At 38.0% G+C, this 18,017-nt stretch overlaps 1 protein-coding gene across 1 annotated transcript in view; it reads right to left on the reverse strand.

The window, feature by feature from the left end:
• CA10 (carbonic anhydrase 10) overlaps positions 1–18,017 on the reverse strand; it is a 511,272-nt gene that overhangs the window by 307,018 nt on the left and 186,237 nt on the right. Inside the window, exon 3 of the mRNA XM_032457987.1 lies at positions 2,214–2,356. Coding sequence (XP_032313878.1) covers positions 2,214–2,356 — 143 coding nt within the window. The remainder of the gene's footprint in view (positions 1–2,213; positions 2,357–18,017) is intronic.

Raw genomic sequence — 18,017 nt, forward strand, 5'->3', positions numbered from 1 at the left:
GTCAGTGATTTGAATTCTTACTCTCAAAATAAGTGTCTAACTCATTAAACCCTATCCTCAAGAACATTACAAACATGATTTATCTATTGTCTACCAGGTTTAGGCATTTTATTACCAGTTAGTTTATCCTACTACCGTCTAAATTTTATTTTCCACCTTTCATAAATGCAAAGGAAACCATCAGACAGTTTTCAGCTCTTCAAACAGCTGACAACACAAACCAGGCCAGATATAAATATTTACTTTGCCAAAAGTAAATGTTTCCAAAATTCAAAACTCCAGTGCATTTGAAAATTGATTTGGATCAGGTACACTTTACTTAATTGAAAGTATATATTTTAAATCACATAACAACAAAAAACACCAAAAAAGAATATAACTTCTGAGTGATTTTTAACTCCAGGCTATCATTCTCTTCTTTCCCAATAAATTTTAGAGAGAAGCTGCTCAAATTAGTTTTTTTTAAAATTTTATTTCTTTCACATCAAGATTTTTTTCTATGATAGTCTGATGGAAAGTGAAACTTATATAACCGTTATTTGTGTTAGCTTACTTCCTTTTCCATCCAACTCCTTATGTATTATTTACTTTAAAATGTTTCAAATTCTTGCCATACTCTTACAAAAAAGATCCAGTTCCTTAACATGGCCTCAGGATCTGGTCTCTGCCTTCTTCTTCTATTCTTATCTCCCTACCACATCCTCTTTGGTCTCTATGCTTCAGCCTTGCTGGCCATCTTTCAGGCAATTTCTGGAATTCAGGTACCAGTCTTCCTTCTAGTTTGTGTTTTTTTTTTTTTTTCCCCCACCATTTTTCCTTTTGCCTAGAATACAGTTATTCCCTCCATCACCGTCTCCAAGAAAGAAAGAATGGCTGAATACTCAAAACTGCAACTTGTGCTTCTTGAATACTGGTCAGTGAATCTATACATGCTCATTACTTGACTTAAATGATTCACCCTTTTGGAGGGAGGTATATGTAGACTGCAAGTCAAGTTCCCTTTAAGGTTTGTAAAAGTAAAAGTGCAAATGAAACATTAAGTAAGGTAGGTTAGTTTTCTATGGAATCAGAGCAACAAACTACATGAGCTATATAGGACCTTTCTACAAACATGCTTCCTAAGTCATATTTAAAACAGTACACAAACACAACTTAGCTAAATAGTCTCAACCATGTGCAAAGTCCTTTAAATCTTGCCTTGTGACCTAAGTCAAAGTCACTAGCAACACTTTGATGAGTCATTCTTTTTGTTTTTCTTTTTTTGGTGAAAACTATGTGATAAGAGAAAAATATTCTAATATATCAGAAGGCAAAAAGATTACTTACAAACTTGTGGTGATTCAGGTGAACAAATTGCATAAGCAGAGTAGAGAGCAGAGCCCAAGGAGCTCAAACCCTGGAGAATCAGTTGCCCACAGCAGCAAAAGTTATCCATAATTTTAACCCCAATTTCTTGCACACAGATGATTTTCCATTCCTCCTTGGTTCACAAAAGCTATATCACCTTCAAACACAACTTTCTGTGTGTGTTTTTTTCCACCTTCAACAATCTACTCAACAGTAAAAAGTAGCCAAGCCAAGTATAGATAAACCACCAAGAGAAACTTTAGATTCCGCTGATGAGAAGACCCCATGGACATTATGCTCTTCCACAAATTAACAAGGAGCTCATCATAGGGTAAGGAGTGGGAGGCAGGGATGCTGGTGTGAGAACCTTAAAGCACAGTTCAGCATCTCTGTGCAGCTAGGATTCTTAGCCAGCAAACCATAGGAAGATTAATTATTGATTTTCTTATAAATCATTTGTGATTTTTATTTGTTTTTCCTTCCAGGATGATAAATGTTTGATTTTACTTTTGTTAATTTTTTTTTTTTACTTTATTGGAATTAAAAAAACCCAAAAAACAGTAAAGGGGTTTCTGAGAGGAAGAATTTTCCCAGCATGATATACAGGGGAGGCAACACTGTTTCCTGACCTTTCTTGGCTACCAAGGGGCAGGACATCAGGCAACTGCCAGGGAGGGTTTGACCAGGTAGGCAGAAAAAGCACGATTTAGACATAATTATACTTGTTGGAAGTAGGCCTGAAGACTGCGATATTACTCTTGGGTGGAAAGAAACTCATCGCAGACATGAAGGACTGGACGACTGGCTTCCAGAATCAGCATCTCTCCCTTCCTCAACTTCACAATGGAAGTAACATGGCTGCTTACCTTCCTGCCCCCAGTGTTGATGCGAAGGGGTGTCAGAAAGGGGTCGAAGATCATGTGACTGGTCTCAATGTTCACTGGAGACTGCCGTTTCCCCACAGAGCAAAGATTCCAAGCTGAGTTCACCAATCCCCAGAAAGAAGGAACTAGAAACAAAAAGAAGTTATAGAATCAGGCTGGGTGGAAGGCTGGGGAAATGATATAAAAAGAGCTATGGACAAAAGTCATAAAATCAAAGACAGCCATCTAATGTTTCCCACCCCTAGAGATCCTTGGCTCTTGCTATGGCAGTTTCCTGGCCTGAATCTTGGTCAATTTCTCTAAGTCTTAACTTCATAATGTCTAAAGATGAATGCCTCAGCAGGAAGAATGGCAGAGTCCAGCCCCATCATCTTTTCACATTGAGGTGCACTAAATGTTTAGCAACCCCTGAGTTGATGCTCTGCTTTTCTGTTTGTCAGGAATGATATGGGAATCAACCTAGTTCTAGATACAAAGCATTATAAGCTTTTCAATGAAAGTAGCATTTGACATATACAAGGTATTATTCTATGGGTTGTCAAGACCGAGCAGAGGGAGTGAATTATTTTATGATCCCCAGTCAAATGCCAGACGGGAGCTTGGAAACTTGACTTAACGTACCAGCAGCTGAAGGATGTGTTCACTGATAAGCAGAAAAAGATGACATTGAGTGCTAAGTATAAATATCCAAAGGGAAAATGTCTACTTGTCTTCAGTGTCACATTAAAGAATCTACTAAAATAAATTTCTAAAGTAATTTCTAATCCTATTTTCTTCCTTTTAAGTAGGTTAGCAAAGCAGTGGGGAGCCAATCTACTAATTTTATGTCAATAAAGGTAAGAGACTATGTCTTCAACCTTTTCTTGTCCCTTCAGTATCATTATTAAGGCTTTGGATCCATGTGTCCTCTATATGCCTATGAGATTATATGGTTATCATTCACTCATCCATCCACAGCATCCATCAACAGTACAGTGAGCCCCTATTGTATGTCCAGCACTAAGTTAGGTTTGAATTTCAAGGAAGGAATATAATTACCACACTGAGGGTGGGGTGTGGGATGAGGTTAAATCAAGTGTACTATGAAACTCTAGATGAGGGGCACCAAACTCTGCAGCAATGGAGAAATTCCTAGAGAATATGAGCTTAACAGTAAAGTCACAATACTTTCAAATGTACCTGTCCTCTCAAAAACTCAAACTTAATATGCCCTATAATTTACAGTAGCCATCATTCCTTCCTGTGTCATGGACAGAGAAAACTGAGGCCAGAGAGGAGTATGGCAAATACTTGCCAAGGATACTGTGAAAGAGAGACGAATTGGGCTAGATGGTATGTCTAGTCTCATCTAAACCCAAAATTCTGTAACCCTTTTAATTGTTACAGGCAATTATTGAGCCAAAATGGGAGAGCTAAAACTAAGTTCCTTATATTCTTAAAAAAATATTTCAATACCAAAATAAGGAGAGCTTCATTATGAAATATGGCAAATATCTAATTTGGTTTAACCTATGGCAATAAGCCTCTGGTGGTTCCACTCTCTTTAATTTAAAAAGTTTGAATTGGCTGCCCAGCTGTAACTGATTTTCAAAATGGCAGCAATGGCCAGAGTTGTAACATGGAGAAAGAGAAGGAGGGGAAAGAAGAGTGGAGAGAAAAATATGTACATGTGCTTCCCTGGCACTTCCATTTCCCAACATTAGTTAAGCTATTTTATCACTGCAAGTCAGTTTTTCTTTAGAAGGTACCATGACCTAGCAGTAATTATAATATTTAAGAAAGCTCATTAAAATGTATTTAAAAAAATACAAACGTCTATCATCTCTAAAATAACTGACAATTTTATACTATTCCTCAATCATTTCAAGTTTATTATAAAAATAACACCTCCATTAGTGCATGTTCCGACCTCTCTTTTTGTCAGTGTGACACATAAACATGGCAGATGACGATGCCGGGGATACAGTCATGGCACTGCCACAAATCAGCTGTGTGACCTTAGATAAGCCATTTATTTCTTGGGCCTTGGTTTGTCTCTATGCTGAATAATGGCCCCTTCCAGAGATGTCCACATCCTAACCCCAGAACCTGTGAATATGTTACCTTACATTGTAAAAGGTACTGGGCAGAAATTGTTAAGGATCTTGAGATGAGTAGATTATCCTGGATTATCTGGGCCCAATGTAATTACAAGGTCTTTTTAAAGAAAGAGGTGTAGGAGGGTCAGAGATACAGAGAAAATATTTAAGGTTGGAAAGAGAGGTCAGAGAGGACAGAAGATCCTGGCTTTGAAGATGGAGGATGAGGACACAAGCCAACGAATGCAGGTGGCCTCTACAAACTGGAATAAGCAAAGCAACAGATTTTTCCCCTAGAGCCTCCAAAAGGAACACCAGGCTCTGACACTGATTTTAACCCCATGAGACTCATTCCAGACCTACCACCTCCCAAACTCTAAGATAATACATTTGTGCTGTTTTAAGTCACTAAGTTGAGAGTATTTGTTAGAATCATAATAGGAAATGAATACAGTCCCCTTTTGTCTTTAACAGCCTGCGAGACAATAACCTCTTTGACAATCAGGCCATCCATGATGTCCTGGGAGGCCTTCCCTGGCAGGCAGATGCATGATAAATGTAGTAACAGCTGGTGCATATTACATTTCATCTACTCCAATAAAAATTATTAACAAAATAATTCCAACCCTATAAATAGTTTGCAAGACTGCTATTACAAGGCAACATGGGTAGGCAGATGCTGCTGTGCATTGATAATAAACTTCACACTCCAAAAGGACCTCCACAAAAACATGAACGGCAAAAACTTTATGTGAACATCTGCCTTTGCTTTCATTGGGCATAGCATTCTTTATGACAGTTTCAGGGCTTTTATATGCCCACTTCACTATCGAGGCCTGGGTGTCTGGTTCTAACCACCTGCTTAGCCAATTGAAGAATAACAAAGAAACACTCTCTCTTGCTCAGCTGTGTCCCTCATTAGCTCCACTCTGGAAGGGGTATCAAAGTTGATTCACCATTAGATTACTCATTTTAAATCAGCCACAAATTAATAGTCTTTCAGAAACAAAGGCCACTTTAGAGATCATCTAATCATTAATTCATATAGAATACATGAAACTAAAGCCTAAAAGGCAGAAAAAAGTACTCAAGTCCTCACAGCCAGGGAGATATAGGAAAGGAAAGGGTAAGACCCAATACCCAGGTCTCAAGATTCCAAGTACTACTACACCCCCACTGCTCTAATTCCCTTCCTCCCCAGCAGGCTCCATACATGAGCAGATTTTTGGATCTGGAGTTTCAGAGTTACATTGTTGTCATGGCCATTAAATGTCTTTTGCTACCATTTCTTTTTGGCAAATCAAGAGTAACATTATCTACAAATTAAAAAAAAAGAAAAAAAAACTCTATATTTTCTTGCTTCCCTTTCCCACTCTTAATGATTTAGATGTCTTCTTTTACAATTTTGTGTTTATTCTATTTGTAATGCATGGTAGTTACCACCTTTCCAGTTATGAGTTTCTCATTTCTGTAGCATCCTGCTTCTTTTCTATTTAGAGTAGAACTTTCAATAGTTCTTTTAGCATGGTTTTAGTGTTGCTAAACTCTTAGTTTTTGCTTGTCTGTGAAATTCTTTATCTCTCCTTCTATTTTAAAGGATAGCCTTGCTGGGTAAAGTATCCTAGGCTGCATCTTTTTTTTTTTCATTCAGGACTTTGATAAAATAAATTTCAAGTACAAAGTTTCAAATCAAACTTCTTTAAATGTCAATCATCCCAAATAAAGTTAGGATTAAAATAAAAAGCTGTTCAACTTTGGCTAGATAGAAAAAGGCTTCAATTTAGGCAAGAGAGAATGTGTTTGGGTCTCATCTGTAGGGTCCCACGGAGACCTAATGGGGGCGACTGCTCGTGAGGAGCTGGATTAGGCAAGTTTCAGTCCAGATGAAAGAAGTCAATGTTCTTAAATCCTTATTACATTTTGGGACAATAATTAAGGTGTCAAAGCTACTCCAGGGAACTCAGGTGCCAAATAGACAGGAATAAGTCTATAAATGTGATGTAATCTAGGTTCTAGGGAAATGCTATGGGAGGAAGGCTGTGAAAACAGAGGTGTGGGGTGCCCAAGTTTATTGGAGCATAGGAGTCAGCCAACAGACTTTACCTGAAGCGTAAGGCTGGACAAGCAAGCTAAGGCTTCAAGATTTAGAGTAAGAAATGCTCCCTCTGGATTTATGCAGAATTCTCAGTTATCCCCAAGATTCTAATACTTAGCTATGTTCCATATTTTTGATCCTTCAGGTTTATAAGCACCTCATGTCACCCCTGAGACAGAAGTGGCTTTGTAGAATGCTATGGCATTACTTCTGTTTCCAAATTTAGAGAATTATTGTTGAATTATTTTTCTCTTAATTTCTACAGTTGTCTAAATAAATCAAAATTTTAAACTTTCTGTCATTTTTTAAAGCATCAGTCATTATGGTTTATTAGCTAATGTGTCTCTTTCTAGCTTGACTGATATAGCTTATTGTTGAGAAAAATATAAATGTAAATAAAGTAAAATTGAATGAGAATTACTCTAATTAATGGACAATGGCTCTGAAATGTTTAAATGGCATCATCTCTAGAATCCTTTCCACACAATCTTTTAATTTACATATAAACTAGAACACACACTAGACTTGGATATTTTTGCAAATTGATTTTCATGGAGCCTAAACAATGGAACTTCACTGCTGCTTCACAGCTATGTGTTATTTTGCCAAAACATTTCCCCAAAGCAATGCTGTCATTGTTACCATAAACTACAAATCCCAAACGGTCTCTTGGCTCTGGGTCCAGTGAGCTATGAAAGATGCTCAGTGACTGTGGCTTCAGCTGCGTAAAACATGAGCCATGGAAAACTCAAAGCAAAACCTATCAGCTGCTTACTCAAATAAGTAGAGAGAAGAAATAGAGAGAAAGAGAAAGAGGCAGAAATAGTTCAAAATAGAGGAATCAAGTCTGATATTGAGTTAAAAAATTTTTTGATGACATTTTTATCCTAGAGAAGATACTCCAAAGTCAGTCTGAGCTTTTAGGCATCCTACTTATTCATTTGTCCTGAATTGTCATTTGTCATCTCAGCAGAATTTGCAAATTCCATGCTGTTGTGGGCAGGGAGTTTGGCACTTGGAATTAACTTATGCAATATGTGAATTGCTCAATCCTATGGGAACAAGACAAACTCAATTAAAAAGTGTTCATTTTATGTGATGATGTGTCAGGCATTAGAATTCAAGCAGCAGACATTTACTGAGGACCTACTCTAGGTGCCAGACACTGTCATCAGTTCTGGGTAAGCAGTAATGTGACTCCTGCTCTCATGGATCTTGAAGTCTAGTGGGGAAAATGGGAGATATTATTCATCTCCAAGTTTATATATGCATATCTATGTAATTAGAACTTTTTGCAAGTATGCTGTAGAAACAGTTAAACAGTAATGAATTATAAAATACAGTGTAGATGGGGGAGATAACCTAGGTAGGGATAATTTGTCAGGGATAATTTCTCTGGATGTGACATCCAGCACACCCTGGAAGGACTGGGAGGAGTCTCTCTTGAAGAGCAGCAGGGAAGAGGGTGTCCAACACAGAGAAGAGGAACAGGTCTTGGCAGAGAAGAGGCTGATGTGTTCAAGGAATGGAGAGGAAGCCGGTTAACTTGAACTTGATGAGGCAGATGAAAAGAAAAGTGAGATGAGATGAGGTTGGCCAGGTTGATCAGGGACAGATATCTCAGGGCTTTGCAGACCACAATAAGGCATTTGAATTTTACTCTAATATACTGGAAAGTCACTGAAGGTTTTGGGCAAGGGAGAACCATGGTCTGATTTATGAATTAAAAGCATGTAGTCTGTCTTGGTTGGAATACAGCCAAGAGTGAGCTTGATTACCCGTGGAGTAGTTTGAGTGGGAAAATAATTGGTTTCCAAGCAACAGGTGGGTTTTTATGTGAATTTAATCCTATTGCTTTGGGTTTGTTTAAATTCTATCTTGAAGGCACAGCTAATTGAATGTTTTAAAAACTTCTCGTCAACATATGTGCCAATAAAATAGCATTTTCCTATGATCCAACTAGTGCGAGACAAGTAATCATTTGAAGCAAGGAATATTTTCATAAAGAGACTAAGCTAAGGCAATCTTTTCTTGCTTTCAAGCAATGAACTAAGTCCCCAACTTTCTGGCCAAAGGAAAGCAAATGAAAGCTGGGAAAATGAATATTGGCATAAAACATATTCTCAGGGAAGTCAATCCTACAAATAAAGGCTTCCACTTCAATACAGCAATCTCTACTTTAGGGTTATAAAGCATATGAATACATTTTAAATAAGAACTCATATCTTTTCCTTGCTCTTTTCCTCACCAAAGCTGATTTACTGTCCCTTTCCCTGTTCTCAACTGCAATAAATCTCCAGTTTGAGCCATTATTAATGAGCATGTTTAAAATACCCACTGCTGCAGGCTTTCGGCCCCTTTCTGATTTCAAATTTATTTCATAAGGGGAATTGGCTTTGAATAACTCCTTTGATGCTGGAGTCTTCTTCCGTTGCTGGGAATCTGATATATGTATATTAAAGGGAGGGCCTCTAACTAGGTTTCTCATTCTCTCACTTGAGGACCTCTAAAAAGTTGCAAATATCCCTTTTAATACATAATCATTAATTTGTACATTTGTCTAAAAAATTAATGGAACATCCCCAATGAGCTAGATTTAAAAAATGCCCCCATTCTAACGGACACCTCAAACGGTGGGAAGACAGGCAAGCTAACAAATCATGTTATAATAAAACACTGTAAGTGTTAGAATTAAGGTGTGCGAATTCTAAAGCCTAAATGCAGACAGGGGAGTAAATGAGCCTGATTCTTTCCTCAAGTGCTAGGGTCAGCCTCACTAAACGAGAAGAACTTTGAGTTCAGCCTGAAAGTATGAATAGAAGCTACAAGCCATAGAAGTCTTATAACTAGTTAAAAGACTAAAGTCTTCCAAGAAATTGAGAAAAATTATTGCTGGAATTCAATGACTATTATGCAAGAAGATTTTTAAGCCATTGGATCTTCTGACTTCCCCAACTTGGAGAGTTATTATTGGATAGGAGAAAGACTGTGACCACATCCTTACCATGCAACCTCAAGCAGTGGGTTAGACCTTCTACAGCTGTAGCTTGCTGTAGTTGCTCCATCTATAAAATGAAGATGACACTCCACAGAGTTGCTGAGAAGCTTAAGTGAGAACAGGTTTATAAAAGGCCTAACATAATGTCATTTCTATAACAAGTATTCAATGAACATTGAAGAAGGAGTCCAGTGAGGGGATGCTGGGGAATGGTGTGGCCACCAACACTGTGATTCCAGAGACAGAAATTGTAAAGGTTCCAGGCAGGACAGGGAGGAGAGGCAGCTTTCAGATGCCCACACAACCCAACCTGAATTCAGAGCAAGGCACACTCTGGGACATAGTATTGGTTACTAAACTCATGCAAAATTTTAATGAGCCATGTGGAATTATTTTTTGGATCTATAACTTTCCATGTCTGGATGCATGGAAGGAGTGAGCACTGGGATGGGGTCATCCGGGATGCTTTATCTCCAAAGAAAATCATTTTAATTTAGCTTCTGGAAGTTGTTAGATTGTTAGTACAATAGCTTCATCCTCCTGTTTGGGCTTGTTTCTAATATGGTCACAGGCTTGCATTCCTGCAAACACATCAGTTGAGGGTGAAGCAAAGGGAAGGAAGGGAGTGTTTTCATTTGCTATCATTCACCATAATAAGCTCTGTGCTAGAAACTTGACATATCTTGCTTAATCCTTTCCACAGTCCTGTGAAATAAAATTATCATTATTTTGCAGATGAGAAAAATAAGGCTTAAAAAGGTTTAGTGACTTTCCAAGGTCACTTGGTCAGTAAATTGAGGGACTAGAATTTGAGATCAGTTCTTTTCTTTAAAGTAAACAACCAGACAGACAAAAGATACAAAGTAATGCATATGTGGTAACATGTGAAACAATACACAGGCATATAAAGCAAGAGGTAGTCCTCTCACTCTCCTTCCTTTCAGTGACACCCAGGAGGTAATTGGTATGAACAGTTTATTAGGCATCAGTCAACATCTTTCACTATTTTCATACAAACACACCCAAATACACTTGCACATAGAGAAGTTCTATTTATAAAAATTACTCTTTATTTCAAGTAACAATATGCCACAAATGTCCTCCATGTCACTTCCTCATAAAGCTACTCATTCATGTGTAAGGCTACAGAACTTTGAATTCACCCTACTTTTTAAAACCATTTCCTAAATGAAAGCATTAAGGTTATTTCCATCTTATTTTACCATGAAAATAAATGTTTGCAATAAATGTCTTCAAATGTATACTTTTCATAATACTGCTTTCATTTCAGTAGGAAAGATTCCTAAAGGTAGTATTGTTTAGTCAAGGTATGCACATTTTTTTATTCTAATAGATGCTGCCAGGTGACTTTAAAAGCTGCTGGCAGTATCTATGAATATTTATGCTCCTACCAGCTATGTGTGGTATGTCCATTTCCCCATAACCTCCATAGCACTGAATGCTATTTATTTGTTTGTTTGTTTACTATGGTGATCCAACAGGAAAGACGGGATTTCACTGATTTAATTTACATTTCTTACTACTGCCAAGGTTGAGTATCTTCTCATATGCTCATTAGCTGTTTGCATTTTTATTCTGAACATCTTCATGAAGTTTTCTCTGGGTTACTTGTGTTTATCATGTAAGTTTTAGCTATCATTTGAATTCTACAAATATTAGCCCTCTGTCACATGCTATAACATTTTCTCCTCATCTAGTATCTAGCTTTTAACTTCATTTTTGGTATTTGGTTATCTAGGGATTTTCAAATTATATGGGGGTTGGATTTATTGATCTTTTTGTGAATAAATTTTTTGAGTTTTCTCTATTATTTGATATTACATATCTAACTACAGGTTTATAAATACTTTCCAAAATGTTAAAAATATTTTCATTGTTACAGTTTTTTACAGTTTCACTTTCAAAATCTGTCAGAGATTAATTGGTATATATATAAGGGTCTAAGATTTTCTCCAGATAGAAAGTGAATAATGCTATTATTATTTACTACATAAACCATTTTCCCCACCAAGGTGAATGTTACTTTTATCACGTATTTCCATATACATTAGATTTGCTTCCAGGCTTTCTAGGTTACTTGGCCTATATTTATATCCTTGTGTCAGTGCCATATTGTTTTGAGTATAGTAGCATTTAAGTTAATTTATAAGAGCAGGCTTCCTGATCAAAAAGCCTGCTCTCTTCCTCTGCTACTGCTATGGGACTATAAATGCTCCAAGGAAAACTGCTAGTTTTAGTGACTCTAGGAACTTAAGACAGATGTAGTATTCTTGGGACACCAGATCATTAGAGGTTATCTGGCCCATCTTCACATCTTCAGGTAGTGATGTACTTGAGTCATACTTGATACAGAGGGTGGTGCTTTCCCCTTTCCTCAAAAAGCACTGAAAGAGTGAAGGGCGTGCTCAGAGAAGCTCCAAAGTTGACTTCTTGGAAGTCAGAGCAAAATGCTGGAAATATCATTGCATTTAGGGCCATTAGAACTAGGTCCTGAGCTGGCAGAAACAGGCTGGTTCTGCTAATAATAGTCACATTTATTGAGTGTTTACCATGTGCTGACCACTGTTCTAGGTATTTCCCCTTAACTAGCTCATTTAAACATCTAGGAGGTAAATCTTGTTATTATCCTGATTCTTACAGGCTCTTACAGCACACTGAGCCATAGAGAAGTTAAATAACTTGCCCAAGATTTAGACAAACAGAGAAACAAAAAATAACTGGCAAGTGGTGAAGTAAGGATTCAATACTTAGGCTGTCTGGCCCAAATCCTTGATGTTAACTCAATAATAGTAATAACTGTATTATGCTTCCTATCCTGGTGCACTGCATTGAGCCAAACTTGACCTTTAGTCTCCTCACCTGTAAAATCAGGATCATAAAAAGATACAATTTGCTGGATACTTGTTTACATCTAAGTGAAAGGGAAAATTAGAACAACAAAAGTTAAAGACATCACAGCCAGTAACACTTACTGACGAACTCACAGATTATGCCAATGGTGATAGAAAGAGGCTAGCTTCACACCAAATTATTCACAAGTGTAGTCCTCAAAGGTGAGTATTATTTGTCCATTTTATAGACAAGAAATTGAAGCTCAGAGAGTTGAGTAACTTCCTCAAGGACATTTAGCTTGTATGCAGCTAAGCTGGAGATTTGAACCCAGGTCTAACTCCCATCCTCATTTTGCTCTCATCTATTCCTCACATCCAACACATAACAAAGCTTAACTAAGCTGCTAACATTTTCTCCTCATTATTTTGCTTTCTCAGAATTCATTTGTCAGTGAATCAGGATAACTTGTTTTTGAAAACCCTCAGGAAGGCGTAAAACACAGTCTGGTTTATGTAGGCATTAAGCCTTGTGTGTCAGTCCTAGGTTTAAGATTTAGCCTGACAATAGTGATAAGCATTATCCGATTACATTGGGGTGGAAAATTTTCTTGTCCCACGTAATTACTGGTGCTTCAGATAAAATCTGAAATTAGTTTATTGAAGCTGGTAACTGAAACCACAAAGAGAAGAATGCCTCAATGCATGTCAATAAACCAGCCCATTAATTATTTCCACCTACTCAACTTCGAAGAAAATGACCAGGCTAATGCCTCTGGATAACCACACAACCTACTTGAAGTTTACACCAAAGCTGTGTTCTCTTGGATTCAAGAACATATCAGTAATGCTAAAACCACCTGAGGCATGAGAATCAACCACCAAGGAAGAAGCATATAGCCACTGAAAGTAGATGAACTTCAGCCTTCAGAAATTCTGAAAAATTCACCAACACAGTATTAGGCAACAATTACCTATAAATTCAAACATCTGGTGAAACACTTAAAGTCCTGCAAAACATGTGGATAGCTTGGGATACAATGTCCCTTATCCATATGTATTTGAGTATGTACACATCTCCCTCCTTCTCTCCCTCTAACTCTCACTCCCTCTGTATGTGTGCACAAAATTATTCTGTTACACGAATGTCAAAAGTAGACAAATGATGAAAAAGCCCTGCCACCCAGATGTGTGTGGAGATCAGCTTAGCCCAGGCTCACAGCCCATCCTAGCGGTGGGCATCTTGGCCTTTTGCAACTTCTTAGTGTGTTCACATTTGTGTAATTCCACAGAAATCTCCAGATGTTTCAGTCTGTCTTATTTTTGGCATGCATTTAAGGCAATTTCTTGAGGGCTCAATTATCCTCATGATACATCAGGAAAAATAATCTTCATGCCATCACTGAGTCTTGGGGCCCAAGCACAATAGAATCAGTCACTAAATGGGGAACAAACACACTCAAATGATCTGCTGGTCTTTTCCCAATTCTGCACTGGGGTGAATTGTCCAATAAGCCTGCAGCATATTTTCTCTTGAGATACTAGATTTAGCTTCTAGGACATAGTGACTTCTACCAACACATTTAACTTCTCCTCTTAACTTTCCTCTTTGACTTTTGCATCAACATGCTTCCTATTAGCAGACAAGAAAACACGCAGCATCTCACTCACTGTAGATCTCTGTCATCCTCAAAGTCTTATCAAATATCAAATCTGGGTGAGGTCTCTGCTTTGAAATGATTCTTGTTCAACCTCAGTACCACTAGCCTAATCCACATTCCCAATTCCATGTACTAAAGTACATAAAGGACAAACAGTTGTTTCTGCAACAACTCCTTAGATAAATCCCCCAACTCCAGGGTAAGTTCCATATCGCAAATGATATGGGAACAGAGCATGCAAGGAAGAACCAGGACTGAAAAGTGGGCTACATCTGTGGCCTGCAGCAGAATTTGGTGCACAGAAAGGGTCAGAATTAGATCACTCTAGACCTGGGTTCCCTCATAGCCCTAGAGCTCTGGTTTGATACCACCATTCCAGTGCTTGGCACAGAGTAAGCACTCAACAACTACTTATCAAATGGGTAGATAGGATAAATGGATGGATGGGTGACAGAAAGCTGGACAATGCTGTCTGCTTTGCGTACTATTTTTCTCCCCAGTGCTTATCATACTGTAGCCCTTCAGTACAGTTTGTGGAATGGATGGATGCACATCCTTCTGTTTCATTTCCATACTCTCAACGACACAGTGTGCTCATTTCTAGTTTCGTGCATTTTTTCCCCCACCAACCTTCACTGAAGTATAATTGACAAATAAAAACTCATACATTTATGTTGTACAACAGGATTTTTTAAGGTGTACAATGTGATGATTTAATATACATATACATTGTAAAATGATTACCACAACCAAGTTAACTAACACAACCACATCGTTACCTTTTCTTTTTGTGGTGAGAACACGTAAGACCTACTTTCTCAGCAAATTTCAAGTATATAACACAGTATTATTAACTTAATCCCCATGCTGTTGATTCCAGCTCCAGAACTTACTCATCTTATAACTGTATGCATGTACCCTTTGTCTTACATGTCCCCACACCCACTCTTCAGCTCCTAGCAATTACTATTCTACTCTCTAGTTCTATAGGTTTTAAATTTTAGATTCCACATTTTTATTCTTCTTTTCTCTCTTGACCTTCCCCTAGTCAAATCCTATACATCCTATAACTCCTAATTTAAATCCCAGTCCAGCCGTTAAGTCATCCTTTACTGGTTAAGTCATCTGTCTGGATTTCTAGAGATGCTGGTTAGATGCCATGTAATTTCATATTTAATCATTCAGGGCTATATTCTTCATTGTTTTGCAAATTCACTAGTATCATTTTCTAAGCAGAAGCAAGCACCTCAAGAACCAAGACTTGAACATGGCACAGCACCTGATTATATGGCCTCGGCCTATAAAAGATAATTCATGAAGTGATTGACCAAGATTAAATCTAAGGGGCTTTTAAAGAAAAGCATTTGCGTTTGAAAAGACACCAGCAATGAAATGGATTTAATGATACTTTGACACTTCTCACCACTTGGTGCCCAAACATATGCCCAGCCGTATGATGCTCTTTGCATTTTCCCTAATGTGTCTTGCCTACAGTGGTTGCACTGCCTAGAATGCCCTTCCTAACAGTCCATGCGGAAGTATATTCTCATCTTTCAAGATATAGGTCAAGAGACTCCCTCTAGGAAGCTTCCCCATCTGTTACTACTACTCCCTCCACTCTCCACTCCTTCTGATGGATCACATGCCCCTCCCTTGTGCAGCTTGGACATGCTTCTATTCTAATGCTCACATAGTGTACTTTTGTATGAGCCTGTCTCCCCAGCTACAAGGGACATTGTTTGAAAAGAGACTTCTGTCTCTAAATCACCATTGTTACACACAGTGCCCAGTATATAATAAATTCATAAGTAATGCTGTTTAAATAATAATAATAATAAAAGACTTGATAAGCACTAGTGGAAGAAGAGGCAAAAGCGGGGAGGACTGTCATTTTTACTGAGTATGTACTTTGTGTCAGGCCCAGTATCAGGCATTTACTCAGGATGTCTATTTAATGTCTGATCACTCTCCCCAGATGAAGTATGAAGACAAGGCCCAAACCCCAGGGATATATAGTCTTATTTATCTAAGTTGTGAAGTAAAACTATCAGACAAGGTGGAGATTTGATGACATTCTTCTCAGTGCAAAAATCCAAAATTGGGTTACCAAATGGAATCAAGAAAAAAGAATGATTCAATATGAAAAATCAAAGGAATAAAGTAGATGAATGAGGAGTCTTGCAGCAGGCAGTAGGAAGAGGAATAAAGGAATTTCATGAGTCAGACAGTAAGGAGACAGAGAAGCATTTTATTCATTTCTTTGTCCATGAGTGTGGTATGCTCTGAGCTTTCAAAAGTATAGCCCGGGCAGACACTGGATCCACGGAAGGCACACTGAAGATTAAATGATCATATTGAAAAAAGAAGAGGTAAAATAGAACAACTAGAAACCACCACAGAAAACCATGTAATTGGTCAATATGGCTTTAGAACATAAAAGAATGCTTACCCATGCTGTTACTTATGTTATCATTTTTAAAGATATTTCTCATTTTCATAGAGCACTGTACAAAGATTCAATAATAATGAATGTAGAAGTGCTTTGTAAACTTTTTGTACATTGTTAATTTTTGAATTATTCTTATTTAAGTTGCAATATGCTTTCAATGACCAGTACTTTCTTGGTCAGTTGGGTCCCTGTGTTTCAGTACAATTTTTGCTCCCTTGGCAGGACAACTCAAGATTGTGTACTAAGTACAAGGAATAGATCTCTGTGGTAATGCTTGCTCAAACAGATAGCATTGTTTAAGGAATGTCTTAGAGGTGCTTAATAAACCACACTCCAACTTTCAGCCTCCCCAGGAAATCGACAGCAACACAGCAAAATAAATTCATGCTGATATAAGTGAAGCATTCTTTTAGAGATTAATCCCGCTTAGAAGACTCTCTCAAATCAATGGCTTGGGACATTAGAGTCTGGCATCTTTTTGAAACAGCAAGAATCTGAACTTTCTTCCCTCATCTTAGCTGAGAAGAACTCGAAGTGCCCCAAGGAAACACCAGTTTGTGGTGACAGGAGATTAAAAGAACATTTGGGTTTTAAAGGCCCAGGTGCCTAGGAGAGGCAGCAAGGACTGATCAGAAATTTAATCAATAGTGAATAGATCCTTAAAAGTTTCTTCTGTAAGCAGCCTGTGCCTCACCTCTCAGTTCTGGCCACCCCTCCTACCTTTCTGCCTTTGTCTATGAGTTGGGAAATCAAGGAAAATTGGCAAAGCCCTCACTTTTGCAACACTTAAAGATTTACACAGCATTTCACCCAAACACACAATCCCAGTGCTCTCTGATGTAGCTGTACACAATTTCATCAATAATTTCAGTTCAACAAAAATCCCTTATGCAAAATCCGGGTCACCAAACATGAGAATGTACACCCCCTTCTCTCAGGAGGAGGCGACTCTTTACATTTCTTTGATCTCATAGAAAGCAGGAAGAAAACCACAATCCAGAAGTAATCAGAGGTGACGGATTACTGAGAGCTATAAACATACACCAGTGGAGCTTAGTGTAGTGATGAAGTGTTAATTTCAGAGAATAGCAAGAAGCTATGAGCATAGAAGGCATGCAGATAATACTGGTTCAGTGAGGAAATGAGGGAGAGGATTAGTAACTGAAAAGAAAGATCAAGGAAAGAAAGTTAAAGGGTCAAAGGTCTTTGTAGGATGTTCTAAATGGAGAATTGACCTGCTGCTTTATTAAGTGTTAACTCAATTCTAGGCCCTGTTCCAGTTTAATCCTCACAACAGTCCTATCACGTATATTATCCTCATTTAATGAGTGAGGAAACTGAGGCTCACGGAGATTATATTAAGTTTCACAGACAGTAAGAAGTCAGACTGGGATTCAAAGCCAGGCAATTTGGCTCCAGAACTTACACCCCTGAAACTCCATGTGATCTTATTCAACTCGATTCTTTAAATATACACAGCAATCAAATGGGGGGAGGTTGTCAAAAGAGCTGATTAGAGACCCCATGCCAGAGATTCTGATTAAGTAACTCTATGTGGGATCCAGGGATTTACATTATTAACAAGTAGCCCAGGTGCTTCCAGTGCAGGTTGCTCATAGACCATAATAATTGTTAAAAAATAACAGCTGATAAAGC

This window comes from Camelus ferus, chromosome 16 (genome assembly GCF_009834535.1).
Source record: "Camelus ferus isolate YT-003-E chromosome 16, BCGSAC_Cfer_1.0, whole genome shotgun sequence".
NCBI classification, from domain to species: domain Eukaryota; kingdom Metazoa; phylum Chordata; class Mammalia; order Artiodactyla; family Camelidae; genus Camelus; species Camelus ferus.